The sequence below is a fragment of the Clarias gariepinus genome, chromosome 5, assembly GCF_024256425.1.
Source record: "Clarias gariepinus isolate MV-2021 ecotype Netherlands chromosome 5, CGAR_prim_01v2, whole genome shotgun sequence".
Lineage (NCBI taxonomy): Eukaryota > Metazoa > Chordata > Actinopteri > Siluriformes > Clariidae > Clarias > Clarias gariepinus.
Window position 1 is genome coordinate 26,839,964 of NC_071104.1, and position 24,557 is coordinate 26,864,520.

The window sequence follows — 24,557 nt, forward strand, 5'->3', positions numbered from 1 at the left end:
GCACTTTATGCGCGTGCAGTGTATCCACTGCGCGCTCAACAGCTCGATTCTGCACCTGCAGTGTCTCCCCTGCTTGCTCAACATGTTCTCTGTGCATGTGCGACTTCTCGATTCTGTGCGCGCTCGACTCTGCCTGCACGCGCGTGCAACATTTATTTTCTGTGCGCGCTCGACTCTGCCTGTACGCTCGCTCAACTTTGTCCAGTGTTACAAAACTGCCACAAAACTAGCCAATCACAGACTTCCACACGCTACTTCTACTGGCAATATCGACCGCATAACGCATACTATAATTTGTATAGTGCTTTTAAAATGGTCATTGTCTTAAAGCAGCTTTACAAAATCAAAAGAAAATAATTATATAAGGGAAGCATTGTAAATAAAGTTGCATTTATTTATAAATATTAGAAACAAATATTATAGTTTTTTTATTCAATGAAGTATTAGTATATACCAGTTTTGTTTGTCCACTGTGTGTTTTTATTTACTTATCTAATTATCCATATAGTTTATTGTTACACTAGATCGACTAAAAGTCAAATTGGACAACTCAGTCGCTTTACTTATAAACCTTTATTTACAACGCTTCCGTTATGCGGTCGATATTGCCAGTTGATAGAGAAGGAACAGCCAATCAGAAGAAGCGTGTGGAAGTCTGTGATTGGCTAGTTTTGTGGTGAGTCGAGCGCGCACAGAAAATAAATGTTGCACGCGCGTGCAGGCGCACAGAATCGAGAAGTCGCGCATGCGCAGAGAACATGTTGAGCGAGCAGGGGAGACACTGCGCGCTCAGAATTGTGGCAGGAATATAACGCCAACAGCACGAGACCGAACAAAGTAGGAAGACACTTAGAGACAACACACCCCAGTCACGTTAATAAGCCACTCGACTTCTTTGAAAGAAAGCTCTAGATAAGTGACAAAGTAAGCCTGTTATAACAATTGCATGCGTATTTTATCTGTTTTGAACTTGGTGTTATTTGATCTTATTGGTTTAGAAATTGATATTTCAATAAATAGTAAACTTGGCCGATTTCATTATCATTTTGTTGACAAGTAGGGCTTGAAAATTCGCCCACCCTCTTAAGTGGGGAATGACAGAAAATGTTTGAGAACCACTGGACTAACCCAAAAAAGAGACAGGATTTTGTCAAATGTAATATGTACTGTATATAATTTGGACTACATGCTGTTTTTGAACATACAGTATAACATATACAACATATACATATGTGATTAAGACACATGGCTGGATCAAGGGCATAACTAATTCTGCTTGGGGTGTTCACTGCAAAAATGTGTTGAATTTGTAATGAGAGACCATGTGCGCTTTGAACTGTTTCAAAACATTTCCTTTGAGAACCAGGTTTAAAATAGAATCAAGATGTTCAACACTACACTGCTAAACCTGCTTTAGGATCTACCATAACTATACTGTAGTTTACCCATGTTTTCTCCCAATTTTCTTATTTCCTCCTGTTCTATCTTTCAATCTTGATGATCACATTATGTTTTCTTCTTAGTATGCTTTGACCAGATCTGTGGATTGTGACTGTGATTATTGGATTTCCACTAACCAGCATGCATTTTAACTAACTACTGTCAAATTTCAAGGCATTGGCATAGAGAGAATCAACTCACCATTGGAGAGATTTTCTGCTTATGATGAGGCTCTATGAAGTTTTGGTACAGCTGCATCCCAAACTGCATACATTACAATACATGTAACCATGTTACAGATGATGTTATGGAGGTCGAGAAAGATCCAATAAGCAAATAGTGACATTATGTGGGCCTTTTTTACATATGCTTAATTAATTATATATATTATTTTGAGAAAGGCTATGAGAGGATTTTAGAAAAGTTAAGAGGAGAGAGGAAGGAAAAAAAGAGAATCCCATAAAGTGTCAAAGGAATTTTTCACCTTGAAGAGGCGCATAGCTGTGATCCAGCAGGTTCTGGTCTGCTCCACATCTGCACACAGCAGTTTGAGGTCCCTAGCAGAGCTTGACTTGCTCGGCTGTACACCGAATCACACATAGAAACGTTTTTTTAAGTCACATTTTCAAACATTTTATGATATCAATCACATTTTATAATATCTCTATGAGTTAGATCATTTCAGGCTTCTCATAACACTAAAATGATGAAGCGAGATAAGAAGCCAGACACTGTGTTTGATTATGGCTTTATATAACACCCATTAAACAATGAGGTACAGACAAATGGGATACTTAATTAGGGCTATTATATCATAAACTTAACTATGCACAGATGGTATGTGTAATATAATTCAAAATCAACATTGCACAATCAAATATGTGAAACGTGTGTGTTCGCGGATTTAGCTTGGGTGTGTTGTAAAGCAACGTTCGCAAATACCTTTATACAGAATCCGTAGTCTGTGGGAGCTCCGTGTGTTTTTCGGGCTGATAACAAAGTGTAGACATCACTGTCACAAAACTCTGCAACAAACTGCAGATGCCTGGGTTCCTTACATAAGAGAAAAAAAAAACACATAGATGAATCTCTCTGAATACATCAACTGAGTTTTAATGCAATAAACAACGATGTGCGTGATAGTGATTATGTGGAGATGATGAGAGGGTGGGGGTGCCCTAAATTCCTCTGGCCCTATCCCTAGGTTCTAACATTAAGCCTGCCATAGCAGGGGGATGAATGTAAACATGTAAGCTATGTCCAGCATGATGGGTGTAGTAAAATGTGGAAAGCCTACCCAGGGTGTGCATGAACTGGTGAGTGATTAATAAGCAAAGAAGAGAAGAGTGAAGCAAGAAGCTTGGAACTTTCTAAATTTCTGCATAAGATAAAGAAGGTGGCTAATGTGAATAATTATAAGTCTGTTAATAGTTTAAACAAAACAAAAAAAAAGAAAAAGTTGAAGGTGAAGGCGTACTTTTAAAGCACAGGAAGCACAGCTGAGGCTGTCGTGGATTAAAATTGTTATTCTGAGACATCTCAGTGAAGAAGCTGAGGGCAGCAACAGGGTTTAACGCGTAGGAGGACATTAAGACTGTGGCTTACATTGCAGCAGTGGGACTAAAATTACTAGACCAGTTAAAATGATGTGGATTTAGTTTGAGGGTTTGTCTAAGCTCCACTTAAAAGATGTGGATTAAGCATTCAGTGTTTGGAAACATTCTCAAGGACTTTGCAATGTTATGATTAAAATCAAGGGCAAAACTCGCACAATGTAAGGCACTTATATGGCAATCCCTTCTGTTTCAAATGGGGCTACCCTCTCAATTACAACCAGGGTGTAATATGTACAAGAGAAGATAGATGCATACATGTTGCAATGCCAGCAGCTTTATCTTAACAACAGTGAAAGGGAGCCAAGTGAAAAGAAGAGAATAAGAGAAAGAGAGGAAAGAAAGAAAGGCTTTCCCAAGCAAAGCAACACAAAGCAAGCCTTTGTCTCGTTTTGTCTATGTGCTACGCTATTCTAATTTCCCAACAGTCAATAACTGGCACAGACACACAAAAGAGACAGAGATTGACAGACCTGAGGACATAAAAAGAGAAATGAATGCAACAGGCAAAAAGCAGACAGTTTTAATATGTGCAGCAGAAATATATATATATATTTTTTAAGTAATCAAATGCAAAGATGAGGAGTAGACGCAGAGCTGCTTTGTGCACCCGGACAGTATTAGTTAGTAGAGAGCGGGGCTCCTCTTACGTGGCTCACAACAACCCTTTGTTGAGAAAAAAGGAAAAAGGGAAGGAGGGCCGCACTGGTTGGCATGGCACCTAGCAGGTATAAGCTTCACCTGTGGTGAGTGGGAAGGGTTCAGACACTGGCACAGCCCCAGGATCTGCCGCAGACAATCCTGCCCGACCAGTTCTGGCCAGCCGAGGGCCACAATGCCGTGCTGTTCGATCTAACCGTCACATCTAACAGCAGGACTGCAGGAGATTAGTGCTTGAATGAGGGTGCTTTGAAATGATCTGTCGCAGGCTTATCAAACCAAGCTCTGTCCGTCACTTATATTTGTTTCAGACTAGATAAGCTAGAAGTGATTTAAGTAAGTAATGTTACTAGCCTCTAGAGCCCAAGTGGTAAGATCAAGTGGTGCAATACATGATTAGAACTAAGAGCTGCAGGTATTATATACCTTTGTAGAGTAAAAGACGTTCAACCAACTTACTCTTAGCTATGTATTACAGTGTCGTATATGAAAGGGAGTCAGAGTGATTGTTGTGTAAAATTACAGATTATTGTGTTGTTATTTTGTTTCTTCTATTACCTTTGATGTGCCCTTATTGGAAAAATACAGCCCAGACCTTCTCAACACAAAATAGAACTTCTTCCAGGACTTCCTGCCCTGCTCTTTTGAGTAGAGAAAGCCATGGATCTCAGGACATGTGCTGGAGTTGAGAAATGTCTGAGAGCAAACAGACCCCAAACAGCACAAATCAGACATGTTTTAAGTCAACAGTCGTTCACATAATTTCACATAATAGTACAATGATAAAAAACACACACGTTTCTAAAACTTGTTTTCAAATTAACCCCTTAAACTTTAAGACTTTCAATCCGTAACCTGGAATACAGTAAAACTTGTTTGTTACTGTAGTTTTGCTGTATTTACTGAACAATGTAATGATTCCAGAATTGCGGAGTACCACTTCACACCTTTACCATTTGAAAAGTAACTAATTAAAAAATTAAAATTATTTTCAACCCTGAATCTAAGATAACATTTTTTAAAATGGCAGTATTTGCTCTGAAATGAATAAAGGTTAAGATATTTAGTAGGGATACGCATCACCATGGACCTCCCAATATGATACCACAATACCTACTGTAGGTGCCAATTCAGTTTGTAGGGAAGTGGATGAGTTGATTGATTATGGTTGATTTTGGTCTAGACGTTGCCAGGTTCAAACCCCACCTCTACCAAGTTTTCTCTGTTGTACAATGTACAATGCGATAAAAATGTAAGTTGCTCTTGATATGGCTGTTTGACAAATGTATAAATATATTTCGATTCTGTTAGTATTACTATTTCATGAATGTCCTGATTCGCCAAATCTTGGGAGAGTGTGTTACGAATTGCCACATAAAGGAATCACGCTATGTAACGGAATTTTCCCCATCTCTATAAAGACACCCTATGATTTACATAAAATAAATTGTTATACTTAAAATTTATTCTAGAATTTAAGTAACAGTAATATACTTCAAAGTGACCTCATCAGTTACACATTAGTATGAAAATAAGTAAAAATGCGAGATTAATTCTTACCATGACTTTTAGGAAAGGTAAAAAAGCAGCTTCCTGTTCCTATTCTAAATATTCCATGTGTATGTATTTAGGTGACAGGGTTAAGTTAATGTTTCTTGGATGATCAGATAAATGATTCATGGAAATTGATGCTTCAAGCATGAGATGTTAAATGGATTCGCACAGTACTGCAGGAAGTATAGTAGATTTAAAGTATTGTAATGGGTTACAATGGGGGGCAAACTGTTTTCTAGTGCTGTTCTCTTTGTAGGTATTTTTTTGTTTGTTTTAATACTGTGACTTAAATATGTTTAGTTCTGTCAATCAATTTTTTTTTTATCTAGTTAATCACAGTCATAGTCTGATTAATCTAAATTTTTAAATACTCAGATTTACAGTACTTGTATTATAAACATGCAATGTTGGAATAAAGAACCTTCCATTCCCACATATCACATGTAGTCTTAATTCTAGGAGTCTAGTTCCCCTTGAAGGTAGCTCGAGAACACAATTTTGGTTTTATCCAAACTTCAATCTAGAACCTTTTTATAATGGAACCAGCCGTTCAGTACACCTGGTGATGTTTCCTTAGTCATCTTATTATCCACGCTAAACGTGCCACTGTTACACACAGCCAAGTAACCATGCTACGATTTCGGGAAGCAATTAGGCTTAAACTTTATAATAAAATTATTTTGAGTTAAAACAAGTAGTAAGGCTTTAACATTTCTAGATTAATCACATGCATTAACGTGATAATATTGTAATAATATATGTACAGCCCTATTTAAAACAGAAGGCGAGAATGAGACTGCTGACAGCCAATACCTGGATAAGCTGCGAGTGGTTCATGAGACCATTTGCTTCACTCGATATAGACACCATGCTTTCTGGAAAAAAATCCTGTTAACATGAGAAAAACATCAATCGGTACCAACAGACACCAGCCATCATGATCACCAAAGACTCTGAGGGCAAAACAGATTTTCACAATTTGTGCCATAAAATGCCAGTCACCTCTATAACTCATCATTTCATTTAAACCTGCTGGAAAGAAATAATCCTCTCTAAGTCGATTGATCATAGTCAGATGCAAGTCAAACTGATCTTTAAAAACTCCCTACCAGTCTTTGAACTCCATCAAAACCTATAAACTGATCTCTCCTAATAAGAATAATAAGACTAGTAATTGAGTCGAGTCTGTTTGTCATAAGAACAAAAGCCCTAAAAGGCTTAATGATTGGAACTTTAGAGTATATAAAACGTTGATTTTGTGCATGGATTATAAATTGGTTAAAATGACAAAGAAGGCTTGTCTTGCATTTTTGCTACTCCGCCAATCTGTTATACATTACCTAGGCAGCACAGACTTTTTTTTCTGAGAACAACACACATACACAAAAAACACTACACACCAGAGGTTTCTTGAAGAACTCATATTTGGCATAATTCTTCCTGAAATACAGGCGGCTGTCTGAGTCCATGCCCCAGTTAGACTGCACTTCCAAGACTGATTCATGGTCTTCTATGATTCTTTCTGAAAGCAATACAAGAAAAGAGAAGTCAGTGAAAAAGAAAAAGAAAAACTAACATACTGTGCACCTTTTTCCATTTGCATAATTTTTTCTACACACACAATTCAGTAAAGTAAATTATTATTATGAGAGCACTGCATTTTAAGAGCAACTTCAGTATCTGGATTTTGTCTTACTCCTTACGCTACCTTTTGTTGTCCCAACGATCAGCTAATATGAGATTTAAAAATATATTAACTAAGTTTTCCTTTTTTTAAATATGTTTCATCAATGAGTAATCTTTGAATATACCATGTGTGAGGTGCCGGGAGTCAGGGAAGGCTGACTGACTCAACTGCATTGCTTCATTTTTCTCATTAAACATTATTCAGCTCCTGGAAACCCAAACGAATGTTTAATGAATGAATGGAAAGCGTCTATTTAGAGCAGGCCATCTGGAAGAGTGAGAATGATGATATTCAAGACTAATTAATTCCCATAGCATAACCGCAATCAGGGCTGGCGAGCCTCATCAAAATGCATTGGCATGCTGGCTATTTCTCTGGGTATCTGTGATCTCCTGCTGTGAGGCACGGGGTATTTCTAGTCGTCGCTGATTTGTGGACAGTTACAAGCTTCTGCCAGTAGCTGGCTATGGAATCTCCGATCCGCATTTTATGCATTCTGGATAAGTTGTGTGTGAATATACTTGTAGCTCTTGCAAAAACAATTAGGATAATAAGAATAATGCTAGCCCTAAAGTAAGTTGAAGCTCTTGAGGTATGGGTAGGGTTACATGAGTCCATCACTCTGGCCATATAAGCTCCAGCAGTTATGTTTTTTATAAGTTAAATGCTACCTAGAGGGAAAACTCTAAAATTAATATACAGTACAAAGTGAAATGTTATATTCACTGTAGCTATTTACATTGTCTTAAAACCAAGTCATTAAAAATAAATTAATTAATAAAGTTAAGCCATTCATTAATAAATGTCAATGCAATAAATTTTACATCTAAGATAGATTTTGTATCAACACAAAATTGAGCATGAGTAGGCCTCCTTCCTTATCATGAAACTGATTTGACAAAGTAACAAATTTCCCATTGAAGTCTACAGTTACTAAACTTTCATTCAGGTTTTTTTTTTCACTATCTAGCAGCACAGAGCCTAATAGCAGTCAGCATGGTTCACCGGGCTTATTTTGCATAGTGTGTTTTTTAGTGTCCTTTACATGTTAAACATCTGCCACTAATGTGCAGCCTTATAAACTTTTACTTATGCACTAAATTATTTAAACCCCAAATTCTGCAGCTTTACCAATTAAAAAGAAAAAAAAAAAAGAAAAACATTATTACATTATTAGTAGAAGATAGGTTGTTTGCTCTAATTCTAATGGTTAGACCTGAGTTTTTAAAATTTCAGAGTAACAAATTAGAACAACTTACTTGGAGGATGGGGAATTTATTCATCCTCGTTAAGACCTCTCCTAGGAATTAAATTTTTCATCAGATGATAAAGGTAATCAGTACAGAGAACGTTGTATTGGGTGACCTTAAAGTGAAAAAGTGAAGCTTAATTCCCCCACAGCACAACAGTGACACTAGCTTTTCCCTTTGCTACTCATCTTCATAGATTTGGCCATTCTTTAGAATTTATTGTTATTTAGTCCTTTAGTTTAGATAAAGAACAATGGATGGTACTATTGTCCCATTGGATAGATAAATTACTTTCTGACTATTGTGCAACATTAAGATAAATATTAAACATCATAAACTGAATACTAATTTTAAATTAATTTCAATATCAAACTCCTTCAGGCAAAAGCCTGTTGGCCACAGATGGGCTCATTTTAGCACTAATCATACATTTAAGGGAACAAATTAGAGGTAATTTGTGGATGCAGGTTTAGATTCAATAATTTAAACAGAGATATGTTTTAGAAAAAGTCCTGTTTCAATTATCTGTGCAGCATTCAATTATATCTGTTTAGTGACTGGAGGTCCTTCCACAGTCATACGAAATGGGAATAAATACAGTGGTCACCACTGGTCTCCTAAGTCCCAAGCTGGACTACAGACATTCCTATATGGATGGATGGACACCTGTTTAGTATATTTGCTACAGTAGGTAAGGCTCACTGGCTCCTTCTCTAAAAATAAATCCAGGAGGGAAAAAATGTGGTGAAGAAGAAATGTGTAATCATTCTAAAGGAGCAAAAATGATAGATGTATAATAGGGATGCATAAAGGTAAGAAGTACATAGATTGAATAAGAGGATGAAGGAACAGATGGTTGAATTATGCAATGGTGTGAAGAATTGGGTTAAGGAATATTCCTGCGTGGAAGGTAGCTGCCAGAGATGCCAGGGATGTCAACCACTTCCTGTCCAGTGGAGATGAACATTACTTACGGTATGATTCCAAAGAAAGACCACAGTTAGAAGTCCTCTTCTTAGTTATGTCATATACTCACCACAAACATTTCATATTCCAAACCCTACACATCTGTTATTCCATTTACCCATTCATTCACACCATTTGCCTGAACTCCAGCCTGACTTTCTGATGACATCCATTTCTTGATTATTCCAAGTGTCATGACTTTAGCTTTCCCTCAGGTTTCATAGTAATGCTCACTTTCTCTCTACTACCTCTCGCTCTACCTCTGTGTTGGCCAGCGATGAACCTGAGGGCTTTGATATTCCTTTTTACTGTTTTAAACTCTTTTGCTTGTAAATTCTGAAGCACAAGCACACATTTGAATTCCCTTCTCCTCTTGGCTCAACTACCCCCTCTATAATCAACCATTCCTGACTTTCACTTCAGTTTGTGACCGCAAAAATGTAAACCATGTACAAATGGACAGAGCTTTTTCTTACCATTTAACTCAAAAACCATGCCCTGTGATGAACTGCCAATCAGGGTGTATTCCTACCTCGTGCCCAATGCAAATGCAAACAAAATGCAAACTGCCCAGTTGTACTTGAGTACAGCTTTGGATGTTAAAAAAATGAATGCATCAAAAGAAGTTCATCAAAACTGCCCAGTTGTACTTAAAATCAGCTTTGGATGTTCATCTTTAGAGGGTTAAGTTGTAGGTCCATAACTAATTTATTTGGGCAGATTTCTCCCCTCTCAATCTCCATTCAATTAAACTGTCTTTGTAAAAACTGAAATTTCTGCAAAAGTTGAAATTGAAAATTCCCTTCTCCAAACTAATATGTTCATCCCTATGTCTTCTCCGTGTTGTGACTATCTTCTTGTCTTATTCCTGTTTGCCATAAATCCGGCACTCCTCACTTACATCGTCATTAATCAGCCTTCCAGCACACAGCAAAAGCTGCTCAGTACTAGAGCCAGAGTTCTTTGGCCTTTCTACATTTTGCTACTCAAACTACAATCGATTAATTGAAGGTAAGGTCTGCACTCCCAGACACTACATTAAACTGTTGGTGTCTGCTTCAGACTTCAAAACCATTAACCCTATAAAGTCTGTTTATCCTTCCGCTTGTCACACAAAGGGGGATTTTATAAGAGGTTTTCTGCTTGGGCAGGTTTTCTCACCGACATCTTCAGTCTTGCTGTAAGAGAAACTGTGTCTGAGGATGGTGGTTTCCCCACAGTATGTAAAGCAAAGATTATTGCCTGACATTTTAAAGTTGTTTATCAAGAACTTTTCAGTCTGATACACGTTGCCACATAAATTGTATAAAATGACATATTTTGCCGACTGTTGACACTGTTCTCTAACTCTAACACCATCTGTGAATTAGTATGATTTTATTAACAATGTCAGCACTTTTCAAGAATAAACTGCAATGCAAGTGGTTTTCGGACTTTTAAATTATCCACGGCATGCAAAGCATTACAATGCTGGAGTCACCCTGGGAGCCGAACTCAAAATTTGATGCTTTGATGTAACATATGAGGACACATATCGTATGGATAAAGTTAAAAACATGAACATGCCTGTTGTCTTTTATGAGGTACATCTGTTTAAACTGTAACTCTAAAACAAATTAAACCTAGTTGCAAAAATGTCTGCTGATGTCATGAAAAGGGATTCAATGCACAATCACCATTCATTGTGTTTTGTTTAAAACTAGATAAGATCAGTGTCTACTTGGCATTCCACAGCATGTGACTAAATTGCAAGATTAGAGCTAGATCACAGTGAGTCCATATTTCTTATACTGTAGCTAGTTCTGTTACATTACAGCTATTGCCAAGGGGTGATGGTGCACGCCCGCCTGAATATCAAGACTCATAAAACAATGCATGAAACAGTAATACCATTATGTTCCATTAAAGCTAAATTAGTTTTTGGGCATTATGGGGGCACAGATGGATGCACTTACCAATACTCAGATGAGCAAGGTGCTCAATCAACGTCCAGCTGTGGTCATCAATGCAGTGGTTCTTCAGAATGAACAGCTGGCAGATATCCCGGGCAGTGATGTCACTGGGAACCTCCACGGCTCGACTGCTGTTGTCCTCACTGTATACTTTGATCACCTTCCACAAAAAAAAAAACATTTATTAGCCAGTGAAAAAGTTTTGTGTCATTTTGCAGTGACTGTGAAATCATATGACATTTGATATACAGTACAATTATGACTACTGATCCAGATAAGGAGTCCAAAATGTCAGAATAATCACATGAACCTAATACTCGATTATATGCCTTTTGTGCAAGGGCAGAGAATCGTATCATTAATGGAGCTCATTTGATACTGCAAGCTACCTCACACCTCACGCCCTCCACACTCAACACTCCATTCATTTCGAATGACAGTGTAGCAGTGAGAACCAGGCCAGCAAACTGGGAGCAGATCATGAATGTTCCCTTTCACTTGCTTCACAGTTCCTAGTCTCGCACTCGCCAAACGGAACAGCAGAACGAGCAGTGCGTATTATCGCCAAATCGAAGTCCCTTCGGTCCGGATTAAGTTTAGAACAGCTACGATAGCTCGAATTATCCCTTACAGAAAGAGAGGAAGGTCTTAGCCCCTTTTGCAAGGCATCAACCAGATACAAACACGCATGCATAAAAACAAGTATTTTAGCATAACTTACCACCGTATTAGACGGCAAGCAGAGCTGTGATTTGGGGCTAGCTCTGCAGTTTAGGTAAGGCTGAGTACACAGCATTGTAGGAGCAGGATTTTAGGTAAAACATAGAAACATGCATGTACTGAGGGAGCAGTAGCTCTCTCCCTCTATTTTTTCCTCTCGCTGTCTCTCTTGTTCTTCTCCTCTTCTGTCTCTTACTCTCTCCTCTCTGTCTTTTCCAGACGTTCTGCTTCTTCTTCTCTCTCTCTCTCTCTCTCTCTCTCTGGCTCTTTCTCTCTGCAGCTGAACTGAAATGAGGTAATTAAGGGAACAGGCTCCGAGCTCCAGTACTTCCTGCCTCTCCTGCTGTATGTCACCCAAACTCTGCCCAATCACCTGCCATCTCTCACTAACTGCAGCTTCCAGGGGTAAGCCCTGCCCACCCCATACCAGCACAAGCTCCGCCCTCACCACCACCAGAAAGAGAGGGGAGTAGAGGAAGATAGTGCAGAAAGAAGGGAGCTGGGGAGAAGGAGGTGGAGTAGAGAAGGGGTAGAAAAAGTCACAAGGCTCGTTTCACCTAGCTTTTCCCATGACAGAGATCAACCCCATCTGTCCTCTCTATAATGTTCAGCATAGGTGCTGCACCCTTTTCGACCATTTTGTTTAAATATCATTTTAATTTAGATCAACTTCATGAAAAGTTTTTTTTTTATTTAAAAAGTGGTTAGGAAAAGATGGGGGAAGGGAAGTAATGGAAGGAGAAGGGTCAAGAGACATGAGACGAAATGTGAGGAGAGAAAGCATGGGGGAGGGAGAGAGAGAGAAGACAGCCAGAGAGAGAGAGAGAGAGAGAGAGAGAGAGAGAGAGAGGGAAGACAGCCAGAGAGAGAGAGAGAAAGAGAGAGAGAGAGAGAGAGGGAGAGGGAGAGAAAAGAAAGAGTCCAATCAAGATTTAGTTAAAGCCTATTTATTATTTATGCTTTGTACAGTGATGAGGTGAAAATAAACTGGTCTCAGGCCTTCAGGCTTATAACGTTTAACATGCAGATGTGCTACTGTTGCTTTGATATACTTAACCTTCAAAAAACTCTTAATTTTACTCATCAGCCATGGTTGAACTAAAATGACCATAAGACTAGGAAGTCATGGTTTCCAGTTATTGTATGTTGTAATCAAAAGGATCAATAGAACATATTGCTTGATGAGTTAATGCCATCTGGAAAACTTTTAAACGAAGCCTACAGTACATTGTCCTACACATCCCACAATACTGTACAGCTATAGTGCAAAACAGAAAAAAAAACAAAAACATTATCAACACAGCAGGGAACATGGAGCAGTTTGTGCACAAATGTCTTAAGATCTTATATCTGACAATAAACAGATTGTGCAGTCACAGAACATTAGGTCTATTACCTCCAATGATTATGTAATTATTTTATTCCCTCCAGTCTTATTCCCTCTAGTCAGTTGAATCTAGAAAACATTAACATTGTCAGTATCTTTGGTGAATCTTTGTTTTTGCCTCATCACTGGGAGTTTATAACTTTAAATCCTGTTGAAGCGAAAGAGTTGAAGAGAACCTGCTCTCTGAGTGGGAGGAACGGCCTTCCCTTCTGCCCATCAATCAGAGCCAATCGAGAGCATCTGTTACATCCTGTATAGGGCATGGGAACGTGTAGTCTTGATGCAGTGTCTTATGGTTGAGCTGTTATTTTAGCAGGGTTAGTCAGTCATTTAACAGATAGCTAGTCTAACTAGTGTTTGTGTCATTATGGTAAGAAGATATTGCCGTGTTATAAACTGCCTCAGAAGCACCCATGACCGCTGTCATAAAAATATGCTACGGCTATTACAATGACTTCATATGTGGTGATTAAACAAGGAAAGCTAATATATGATTATATGCTAATTTTAACTGTCAAAATAGCTGTGGAAAACAATGACGACACTCTAACATTAGCTTTAGAGACTTTTGTGGAGATCATTCCAGTCTCTCTAGGATGTTACATGGTCCCATGCCTTCAAAGAGACAGATTTGATCCATATATCACTGCTAGGCATTCCTCTGGAGTTTGCTGAGATTTATCCCCTTCTCCTTTATTTAAAACTGGATAGTTTTGAAACTCATACAATGTCTGTGAACGTTGCATGTAAACAATGAATTGACCTCACCAATGATCCCATAATACATGCTGGCTATTTCCGAGCCCTATGCAGAATGGTACAATTAACCCTCCCATCTAAACAGACTGAACTATGATGACAGCTTGTTTACTGCAACATTCATAGTTCACAAACATCTGCCTTGTATAGAACTAAGACTGGATCAGAAGAGTTGTTAACCCTTAATTAGGCAAAGATCTGCATTTAGTACTTTATCAGTTGCCTCTATTAGTACCTCGAAAAAACAACACCACATATTTGTAGAATTTGTTGTTCTTCATATTTTTCCATATTTTTATGTTTAAATAAATGTGACTTTAACTTGATCTGTGTTCTTGTGTTTAATAATGTAAACAGGTCTGCCGGGAAAAAGTCCAGCCATTGATGATATACAGTAACACGAACGATTTGAGTAACTGGCAGCCAGGGAGAATGGAATGGAATGCACATGCGTGAACAATGATAACTTGAGTCATATGCTAGATGCCATTGAGTGAGCTGGTGTACTGTGTAGATGTTGCATTCAAAATGACAGAATGAGTAGAGTAACCAATCCGAATCAAATTTTGCATAAAGTTTAAACAAATAAAAGTGTGGCACAAACCCTTCCAAGATGATCAAGAATTTGTTGAATAGATCAAGAAAGATCAGTGACTGCCACAGTATAATGGCAGCTTACTAACAAAAAAATAAATAAATAGCTGGGACATGCGAAGAATAAAGAATTCCACTGTGCAGTAATGTGTATGTGGCAATTTCACAGTAATTCAATGTGTGCCCTAAAAATGCTAGAGGCACATACTTTTTTTTGGACTTGCCTTTAGAAAAATTAAAAAATTGCAAAGAGAAAAACATTTTTGAAGCGATCAGCTTTTTACAGCACACTGTAAGACTTTACACCACTGTTCTAAAGTTTATTAGTGTTCCTTTATTAAAGTAAAGAAAAATCTGCAAGGTGTCGAGAAAGTGTTAGCACCCACCAGTCATCACCACCTGTAATAACCATATCTCTAAATGAAATCTACTTTTTAAATAGTATGTGGTGTGTTGTTTTAAAACCCTTATGGGGAGGGTATCTTTTGATTTGCGTGAATACATTTCCGTCAGAGGCTGTCAGAGCTTCCAATCAGTGCTGACTTCATCAAGTCCCAAAAGTGCCTTTGGTTCCTTTGCAGGCTGCAGAGGAGGGACACTTTTCAGACTCAATCGCTGCACAGGTGTCGCTTTGCACTTGCATCAAAAAGAGCTTCAAAGCAAACACACAATCCACACACAAAATTCAGACTGTAGTGAATCATAATTTTTCTATTCTTTGTAGAGTCACATTAAGCTGCAGTACTTTTAGAAAGGCTTCCAGGTTTGTGTGCATAACTTTATGATCGCCTGGGTGGTTATTTACAGTACGTGCATGAGTGCAAACTGTTACATTAGAAAAAATCATTAGCAGTGAATTTTAGAATTATAACATAAAGAGTACTGCTTTCATTAGCTCAAAATCAAAGCTAATATTAAAGTTGTCATCTGTGAACATTTTGGCTACTGAATATGCGGAATTTCTGCCCCATGAGAACACGCACATTTGTGGCAGTGGCTTACTCTTCTTTGATTAGATACTTAAATATACATGCAGCATCATGCAGATGCTGAGCGTTCTCATTGTGTCCTATTTGGCATCCCTGAGCTGTATCAGAATTTTGAGGACAGATGAAGGAGGGAAAAAAAACTAACTGAAAAGACACATATTTGTCTGGTGTAATGCTAAAACATTTTATTTAGTGACTTACAGTACTAACTTTAATTAGTGACATCTGTAGTTGGTGTTTTTCTCTCTCTTCCCAAAAATCTGTGTGTGATGAAAGCTCAGTGCAGAGTGCAGATAAAACATATGTAAGGGCAGTGCAAGCTTTGCTGAGTGCTATCACTGGACACAAAGACCTGCATTCAGAAGCATCTACTGTTCTCTCTCTCTCTCTCTCTCTCTCTCTCACACACACACACACACACACATACACACAAAGGCCTTTTTAAAAATTTCACTTTTGTTGTTCTTCCCTTATTCTGTAATATAGAATTCTCATCAACCCATACTGTATCAATAATTCATTCTCTCACGAACAATTTCTGATGTTACCAGTCTTTCAAAGTTCACCACTTTCAAATATTTTTTAATGTACTCAGAGATCAATGAATTTTCCTGTTCATATAAACAATAGCCACCCAAAGTAAAAGCATGTCTGAAATCTGTTTCTAAGTGTCTTCAGTTCTACCTTCTCTGAAAGGTAAGTGGGAATAAAAAGTGGGTGCAGATCAGGTCGAGGCACCCACTCTTGCATCCAATACTGGCGCCCTCCAAATGCATACAATCATTTACATTTAGGCATTTGGCAGATGCCCTTATATAGAATGACTTCAATTTTAATCTCATTATACAACCGAACAGTAGATGGTATGGTAAGTACAGTAGTAAGGTAGTTTCAAAGGCCCAACAGGGACAACTTGGTGGTCGTAGAATTTGAACCTGGTCCCTCCTGGACTGTAGTCCAATGCCTTAAGCACAGAGCTACTCCTGACAATCGCACACTTCAAGCACACATGGAGAGGCACATGCACAACTTACTTGGCTATTTCATTTGGAATATTCTAAACCCTGAGAGGATAGAGGAAGTCCACAAGTCATGCGTTAAAATGTGTGTGTATATTGTGTGTCTGGCTCTCCGTGTTCAGAGATAAGCTTTGAAGCAGAGCATGCTTGGGGAGAGTAGAACACTGGGAGACTGTCTCCCTCCAGCTATCGCTCAGTTAAACAAGGAAATAAGATTAGCAGTAAACTGATTACACCCATGACAGCTTTATGCACCCACTGTCGGATTCTGATCGTACGACGCAATTAAGAAACTGCATTGATGAAAATTTGGTTCTTTCCAGTTTCTAATTAATTCCAGTGGAGGTACTGCTGTTTTATGAACCTTTTATTATTATGTATTTATGAAAAGGGATCCTTGCATAATGAGTGTATTGGGCCTTAACAAAATGAAAAAAACGACATAAGCTTTCCGTTCCTTAGAAAATATTGAAAAGAAAAAAAAAAAACTACATTTTTTGGTCATTTTATAGTGTTTTTCTGTCCTAAACCTCAATTATCCTGATGAACACTAGTGTGTTATTTAACCCTGCAGACTGCAGAACTGTGTGTTCAGAACTGGTGAACTCAAATGAAGACCATAGTACTGTACGTGTTATTCAGGTTAGCACTATTGTGGCCTTTAGAGATGCTTAACAGTCTTCAACTCAAGGACAGGACAGTATAGACCAGTTGACTAAAGTCTGTCCTTCTGTATTCATGACCTCTCACTCCACAGCTGCATCTTTATCTGAGAATCAGACAACTGGCCTTGGCCTGACCAGTACTTATCCAGTGCTCCCTCAGCCTCTCGCCATCCATCCATCTCTTGCTCTCGAAATGAATGGCAGGCTCCCAAACAGCTTTGACATCTCTAACCAGCTGTGACATCTTACATGCACTCAAGAAATTGTTTTAAATCGTTAGTTTAACTCTATGTGAAAATACGTGAAATATCTTCAAAACCAATTTTATGGATGTGCTTTCTCACATGATTTTAACCCTTTCTGCCTCATTATTCTGTTATTTAACTCATTAATTTTTACTGATCACTTATAGTATGAACTATAATGAAACAAGATTGAAAATGTTTCATATTCACAAAATGTAATAATGAAAAAAAGTTCAGGTAAAATATTTGACACTAAAGATCCCTGTAAAATTAAGGTTTTAACCTTTTTTTACATGCACTTGACACTTTTAAAACTCTTATAAAACTCATTTTTTTAAACGCGTGCTTCTTGTAGCCTGTCCCACTGCAAGACATTAGTGTGAATTGAACCCTTTTCACTGCACCTTGTCTTATTGTATTACTCTCTACTCTGCACGGATGATTCTTTATAACGAGAGACTGTAAAATTAACAAGTTTTTCAGTAGAAACACAGCGTTTGGCTAAGTACTTGCACGCGGATGCATAACTTGTAATCAATGACCTGTAATAATGTAGCCTACAGTGCCTCATGATACTACAAAAGCGCATCTCAAACACAATAAAAAATGACAAATCGGTACATATCAATGATTTGAGGAATACAGATTATTCAAAGGAACACGAGGAAATAAATTAAATCTTTCTGTTCCCAAACTTCCTGCATAGTCAGGCTTTCCATCATGGGAAAATCTATGGAGGAAATAAATGTCTATGGTTTCCACCACAAGACCAGCCTTCCAAACATGCCACAATACAGGAAAACCAAAGTCTAAACCATGTCTAACGTTAGAGAACGATGAAACAAGCACATGTAAGCAGTCAAAGAAATGTTAGATAGTGTTTTGTTTTGCTATACTTTTTTTGTCCAAAGAAGAGAATGCAAATGTTAGTCAATTGTTTAAGCTTAAAAGAAAGTCTTTGGGTTCCTACCCGCTTCTGCAGACAAAGCGGAGTGATGGCGGGGAGCGTGACTCGTCTGGCTTGGAAATTCATACTGCTCTCTTCAGTAGGCTGCTGGGCAAAAAACGTCCATCCAATTTCTTTTTTTTTTTTTTATGTAAACGTAGTTCACTTACTCACTCTCTCACTCATCGTCTATATCGCTTTATCCTGTGTTCAGGGTCGCAGGGACCTACTGTAAAGCCTATCCCACGAGACTTGGGGCACAAGGCGGTGTACACCCTGGACAGGGTGTAAATGTAGTTGCTCGGTTAAATATTTCTGAAGATCTAAAAAGCTGAAAATGCCCGTGGCGAAGTCTGGAGTTGTACCACGGACAATGTCTATATGAGACTGAATGTCAGACTCCTCCTGTGGCCTTGGAAACATGGCGTGTTTTTTTTTTCTTGTAAGAAAAGCTTTCCCTTCTAATAAAATCTCCTGATAAAGCACAGAGGAGCTAAGCTTGAATTGTGAAGGTCACGGAAAAGACCTACAATGAGCTTATCTGCTGACAACATGTAAACCTTCCCTCTAAAAGGCACCAAAAGATGGTGTGACTTCCATACTTCATTTTTCTCTAAAGAACTGAAATAGATGTTTACTTTTGTTTCAGAGCACTAAGTACTCTTTTTTATATTATAAATGAAAAAGGAAAACAGTAATTTGACCTGGGACAAAGACATTTAAATAGCATTATAATTCCAATTTGAATTTTAATCATACCGAAGTCATACATATATTGCCGGCAATTACTTCTGCATAATATATAATTACAAAATATATATGTATATATTGTTCAGTAAACTACAGATAGAGGTGTCAAAATAAATTGATGAGGCATGGCAAAGGCATTATCTGTCCCCAGAGGAAAGAGCACTTTAACTGAGACTTACAGAGGACAATGCATACTTGAGCTGATAAAAGTGATGAGAAAGGGAGAGTAGAGAGTTAGCAGTAAAGGGATGAGTGGTCGTGAGAGAAAAAAAACAGACAGAGGAAAAGTGTATGAGAGACGTGACAATACACCGTTTTAAAATAGAAACGCATGATTTCTACATTTATACAAAAAACTGCACTTGAGAGATGAAAATTATGTGGGATATACAAAATTATTTTAAATACCTAAATATTTAAGCATGGCCTAACATTCAGTTTCCATTACTCTTCTGAAAGAAATTTGGGGTTAATAACTGACTGTAGTGGGCAAAACTTTTTAAGAAATAAAATAAAAATAGTATTTGCACTTAATTCATACTCTTATTAGGGAGATGCAATAACACAACACACACACACACACACACTCACACAATAGATGCATATCTTAGTCTGAGCCTGGGTGGGGAAGAAGGGATTAAAGAATTTATTTCAATAACTTACTTTAGAATTCATTACACCTTAGAGAAAATGTGTAAGTGTGAAGCCCACTCTGCTTTAGGACGGATGTTTTGGGCTGTGTTTTACAGTTTGACATGATTTTCTTGAAGGTCCATCACATGTGTAATGGGCATGATTACTTCTTGAATATCTGTCTGTCTGTCTCTCTTTCTGCCTGTCGGTCAGTTCAGTGTCTCTATGTATATACTATATGTCTATAAATCTTACATTAAGTAGAGCACTGCTAGGATAATTTTCTCTGCACCAATAATTCCACGGTTCACATGAATTATCAGGAATGGGAACACAGACAGGCAGACGCTAATACTTATCACAGCTAGCAAGAAATACACTGAAATAAATAGAACACTTTGATAAGAAAGTCTCAGCCATTCCCAAAACATAAGCAGCCTTAGAGACATTGGCCTTGACCGACCACAAAAGAAAAACACCATACAACACTTAGGCCAAGAAAGACAGTGGAGAGCTCTAACTACCATGCCACAGTGTAGGAATATAGAAATATACATACTGTATACACTATATACCAAACATACAGTACACATTTACTGTATACAAAATATACACATATCTTGAATGTTTATGTAATAGTGTCTTCTGTATTTCTTTGCAATATCATGAGCCATACAACTATAGAGCCATAGGGCTTTATTTATACTGTGCAACCAGTTATAGATTAGGGTTTAACTGTAAGCTTCATAAATTAATAAATATGTATTTATTAAAATAATTTCTATATTCTATATCTAAAGTATTTAATCAGTGGTACAGTTTTGATGAGATCACATACAGTTACTGATTGTTGTATTAAAACAAATACTAAAGGAAAAAAAATAAGATAATTTTTTTAAGAGAATTTAAATCTGGGCTCTGACTAGGCCATTCCAAAACCTTCTGAAGCCATTCCTTTGTTGACTTGGGTTTGTGCTTTTGGTTGTTATTGTTCTGTAACATGACATTTTTCTTTATATTCATCTGTTTTACAAAGGCCTGCATTCAGCAATTTATGCTGAATAGACCAGATGCCTTTCCATGTACACTGTGTTTTGATTGTCTCCTTTTTGCACAAAAATATCTTTATTGAATTTAAATGGCCAATAAGTTATATCTTGGTCTTATGAGTCCACATGTTTTGCCACTTGTTTGGGCTGACTGTTCATGTTCTGACAGACTGGTACTTGCTTGATATTTCTGCAGATGTTTAGGTTCTCTTGGGTCTCCCTTCTTCTCGTCCCTTTACTGATTGTGAAGTCCTGTTCTTGGTAATGTCTAGCACATGCTTTCAAAACTTGTTACAAACCATGCCTTCAGCAGTTAGTAAAAACCAAGAAGGTGTAAAAAAAAAAATAATAAATTATACAGAAACATCCCATTCCCAAATGGAGCGGAAGGAGCTCTATTTGTGTGAAATCTGAAGTTGTGTTTTGCAGACTATTTCTGTGACTGAAGTTACTATGGTGGTCTCTTCTTACATCAACACTGGAGTACTGCGACTCAAGTGTAGGAGCTCTGCCCAATGCTGGTGTGTGACCCTTACAACAGATCCAGAATTCATCTATGTTACCTGTTTTCAATCTTCCCCAGCCCTCCCGCATCACCCCAATTGCTGCATTCCTTCCACTTGCTTCCTGTAGTGGCCCACATCAGATTTAAACACTGATGTTTCCCTACAAAGGCACAAACAGACCAGCCCTCTCCTACAGTACATAAAGGCAATTACCACACCCTGCTCTGCACCACAATCGCTTTAAGCAGTTTGCATTGGCTCATCCATCCATCAAGGAAGACATGCATCAAAACTCTTCTCTCTCCTGGCACCCAGATGGTGAAATTATCTTCCTCAAGCAGTCCAAACAGCTGAGTCACTGGCCGTCATCTAGCAAATACTAAAGATTTCTTTTCTCCAAGCATGTGAATTTTAGAACTTATTTTATTTTTAATACCTTGAATTGTGTGTTTAAATATTTTTGTTTTGGCATTAATATACAAGCAGAAAGAACCACAAAACATTGTTGTAAGTTAAGGTAAATGTGTCATTAAGATAAATATAGTAAGACCTACAGTAAAGAGGTTGAAGGTACTGAAAGGCTGAAACTCATCTCTGTTGCAAAAAAAGCTGGGAGAGTGCCTTTGGACAGGCAAAATGAACTGTCTATATTTTTAAATATAGACCAAATTATAGTAGTCTCAGAGTATACTCAGACTAATAGTTTAAACTAGGACTCAGCAGGATCAATTTTCAGCTTTTTACTCTTTCGCAGCTTTCTGAGGACCTGCACCATGCACTAGAGATTCTTCTGATTTTCTTTGCCAAGTTTAAAGTGGCCATTGGGCTTACTCTCTGTGGGTGAACTCAGCAATCTAACAGAGACTCAGAGTAAAGAACATTCTCCTACAAATCAAGGGGAGCCAACTGAGATCATTTAGGCACCCTAAAAGGACTTAACTAGTTGGCTCCAACTGAAGCTACATCAGGTACTGTATGTCTCATTAACTAGGAAGCCCTTTTACCCAAACTATATATGGAAATGGAACATAGATTGCAATGCACGTACAGTAGCTAAACTAACTACACAGTGTCACTGTAATTATCTAACTTGAATCACAGGTAGTAACCACAGATTTTTGTTTAAAATATGGAATAGATCTATTGTCCAACCTGATATTAGGTCCATGAGTATGAAAACGTGGATATGGAATTATTGAAAAAAAAAATTTGATGAAAGAAAATTTTTTTTACATTTTTTTCAATAACAAATAAAGAATTCATATCACATGGAAGTTAAAGGTAATTTTCCCATTTTTATACATCATAAAAAAGGAGAAAAAAAAAGAAAATACAATTTGCTAATACACATTTTCACAGGGAAGAATTTGTAAAATGAGATAAATAGATTTCTTTTAAAAAAAAAGCAGTTTTAAAAGATATAAGTATTACAAACTATTTTAATACTATTAAAGAGTATTAATGTTTAATTCACAAAAGTGATTAAAACTACAAATGCCAAAATACTATGTCAAAACTGTTATGGTCATATTATTGTAAATGCTCTAACTACACCACCCACAGTTGCGTCATAATTTATAAGCATGCAGTTTTGTTCATAGCAATGAACATATACAATTTAGCATCAATAACATATGTGGAGCAATAAATAATATTTAATTACACATGTTTTAATTGTGATTTTGCAGTGATGTAGCAAAATGAGCCAAGAAAAATAGTGTTGGGGTTTGAGGCGGGAAAACCTTTTAAATTACAAACTAAAAAAAAAAAAGCCAAAATTGTGTATGTTTTAAGCTTCTTGAATTAGGTTAGGATACGGAGTGGAAATACTGTAAGTGCCAGAGGATAATAAGTTGCCAAAATAAGGAAAAGTACACAAAATGTGTTTATTGAGATTTGTGGTCAAATCCTTCAAGTGTACAATGTGCAATATGCTGTGCTTTAATGGGGTTAGTTGGGTGGTGGTGAGTTCTTTGGAAGTGTTGACTGAACACATGAATGCTGACCTATGCGTGTCTCTCTCTCTCTCTCTCTCTCTCTTTCTCTCACACATACACGCACACAGACATTCTTACCCATGTGCTTAAATGCAACACCAGAAGACCTGTGACTGCTGTGTCTATGACTGCTAAGAATCCAGATCAGGCTCTCATGCTTTCTGTAACCCACCACCACACACACACACACACACACACTCACACACACACTCACACTCACACACACACAGTCTGTGCCCTGTTATAATGTCTTAGCCAGCAGAAATAAACTCCAACAACTTATTCATAATAGCTCACAGTCTGGGTATATATAACCAATGTAATTTTCTTAGTAACCCTTCATAACAATTTGCGACCTTAAGTTTATTACCCTTTATGCACTTTACAATGTAAAGATATAAGGTCAATTAAATGACTTTATGCTTAGTAAACATTGCTAGTTGTTATTGCCTATTTTTATCATTTATTTTTTATTCTTTCTTTCTTTTAACTTCAAATTCAAATTCAAATTTTATTTGTCACATACACAGTCATACATAATTTATACAGTCATAACTTAATTTGAACCGAGTAGATGGAAAGAACTGTAGTCTTAATTTTTCTTTTGGTCTCAAAGTATGTGTACATCTTACTCACTATGTTTGTAATAATAATAATAATAATAATAATAATAATAAATTTTATTTATAATGCACTGTATATTTGAAGCGAATCTCAAAGTGCTACAAATTAATTCGACCCGAAAGCTTTAATAGAAAGATACGTTTCAAGACTAGATGAAAAAGATGAAAAAAATCAACAGCATTTTTGCTTTTAGAAGACTTGCAGTTTCGTATTTAAAGCAGCTGGTGCCAAGAGTTAAGTAAGGTATAATGTCTATTTCATATTTTACTTCATTTGTAAAATATAATGTCTTTTATAAATGTTTTGATTGCTTTTATATCCAAAAATATTTTGTATATATAATATAAAGTTTTTAGTGTTGGAAATTGGTAATTTTGGTAATATTTTTGGGTGGCTAGAGTAGATTATCTGCATTTACATTATTCCTTATGGAAAATGTGATTTGCAATACAAAATTACCTTAAAAACACACCTCTAGAACTAATTTAATTCATACGCTGAGGTACCACTGGTTTTGCTTCATTTGGCAGCCATGAGCCACTTTTGATGATG

At 37.3% G+C, this 24,557-nt stretch overlaps 1 protein-coding gene across 5 annotated transcripts in view; it reads right to left on the reverse strand.

Moving 5' to 3' along the window:
* Positions 1–24,557, reverse strand: part of grb14 (growth factor receptor-bound protein 14) — a 60,467-nt gene that overhangs the window by 8,526 nt on the left and 27,384 nt on the right. For 4 of the 5 annotated variants that reach the window (XM_053496387.1, XM_053496386.1, XM_053496388.1 and 1 more), the window contains 7 exons: positions 11,126–11,282; positions 6,668–6,789; positions 6,081–6,155; positions 4,272–4,409; positions 2,383–2,493; positions 1,925–2,020; positions 1,642–1,704 (listed from right to left, as the gene is read on the reverse strand). In XM_053496387.1, the coding sequence (XP_053352362.1) occupies positions 1,642–1,704; positions 1,925–2,020; positions 2,383–2,493; positions 4,272–4,409; positions 6,081–6,155; positions 6,668–6,789; positions 11,126–11,282 (762 nt within the window). Of the gene's footprint in view, positions 1–1,641; positions 1,705–1,924; positions 2,021–2,382; positions 2,494–4,271; positions 4,410–6,080; positions 6,156–6,667; positions 6,790–11,125; positions 11,283–11,843; positions 12,191–24,557 lie in introns of those variants that run through there. The other variant, XM_053496389.1, reaches the window with a different exon arrangement.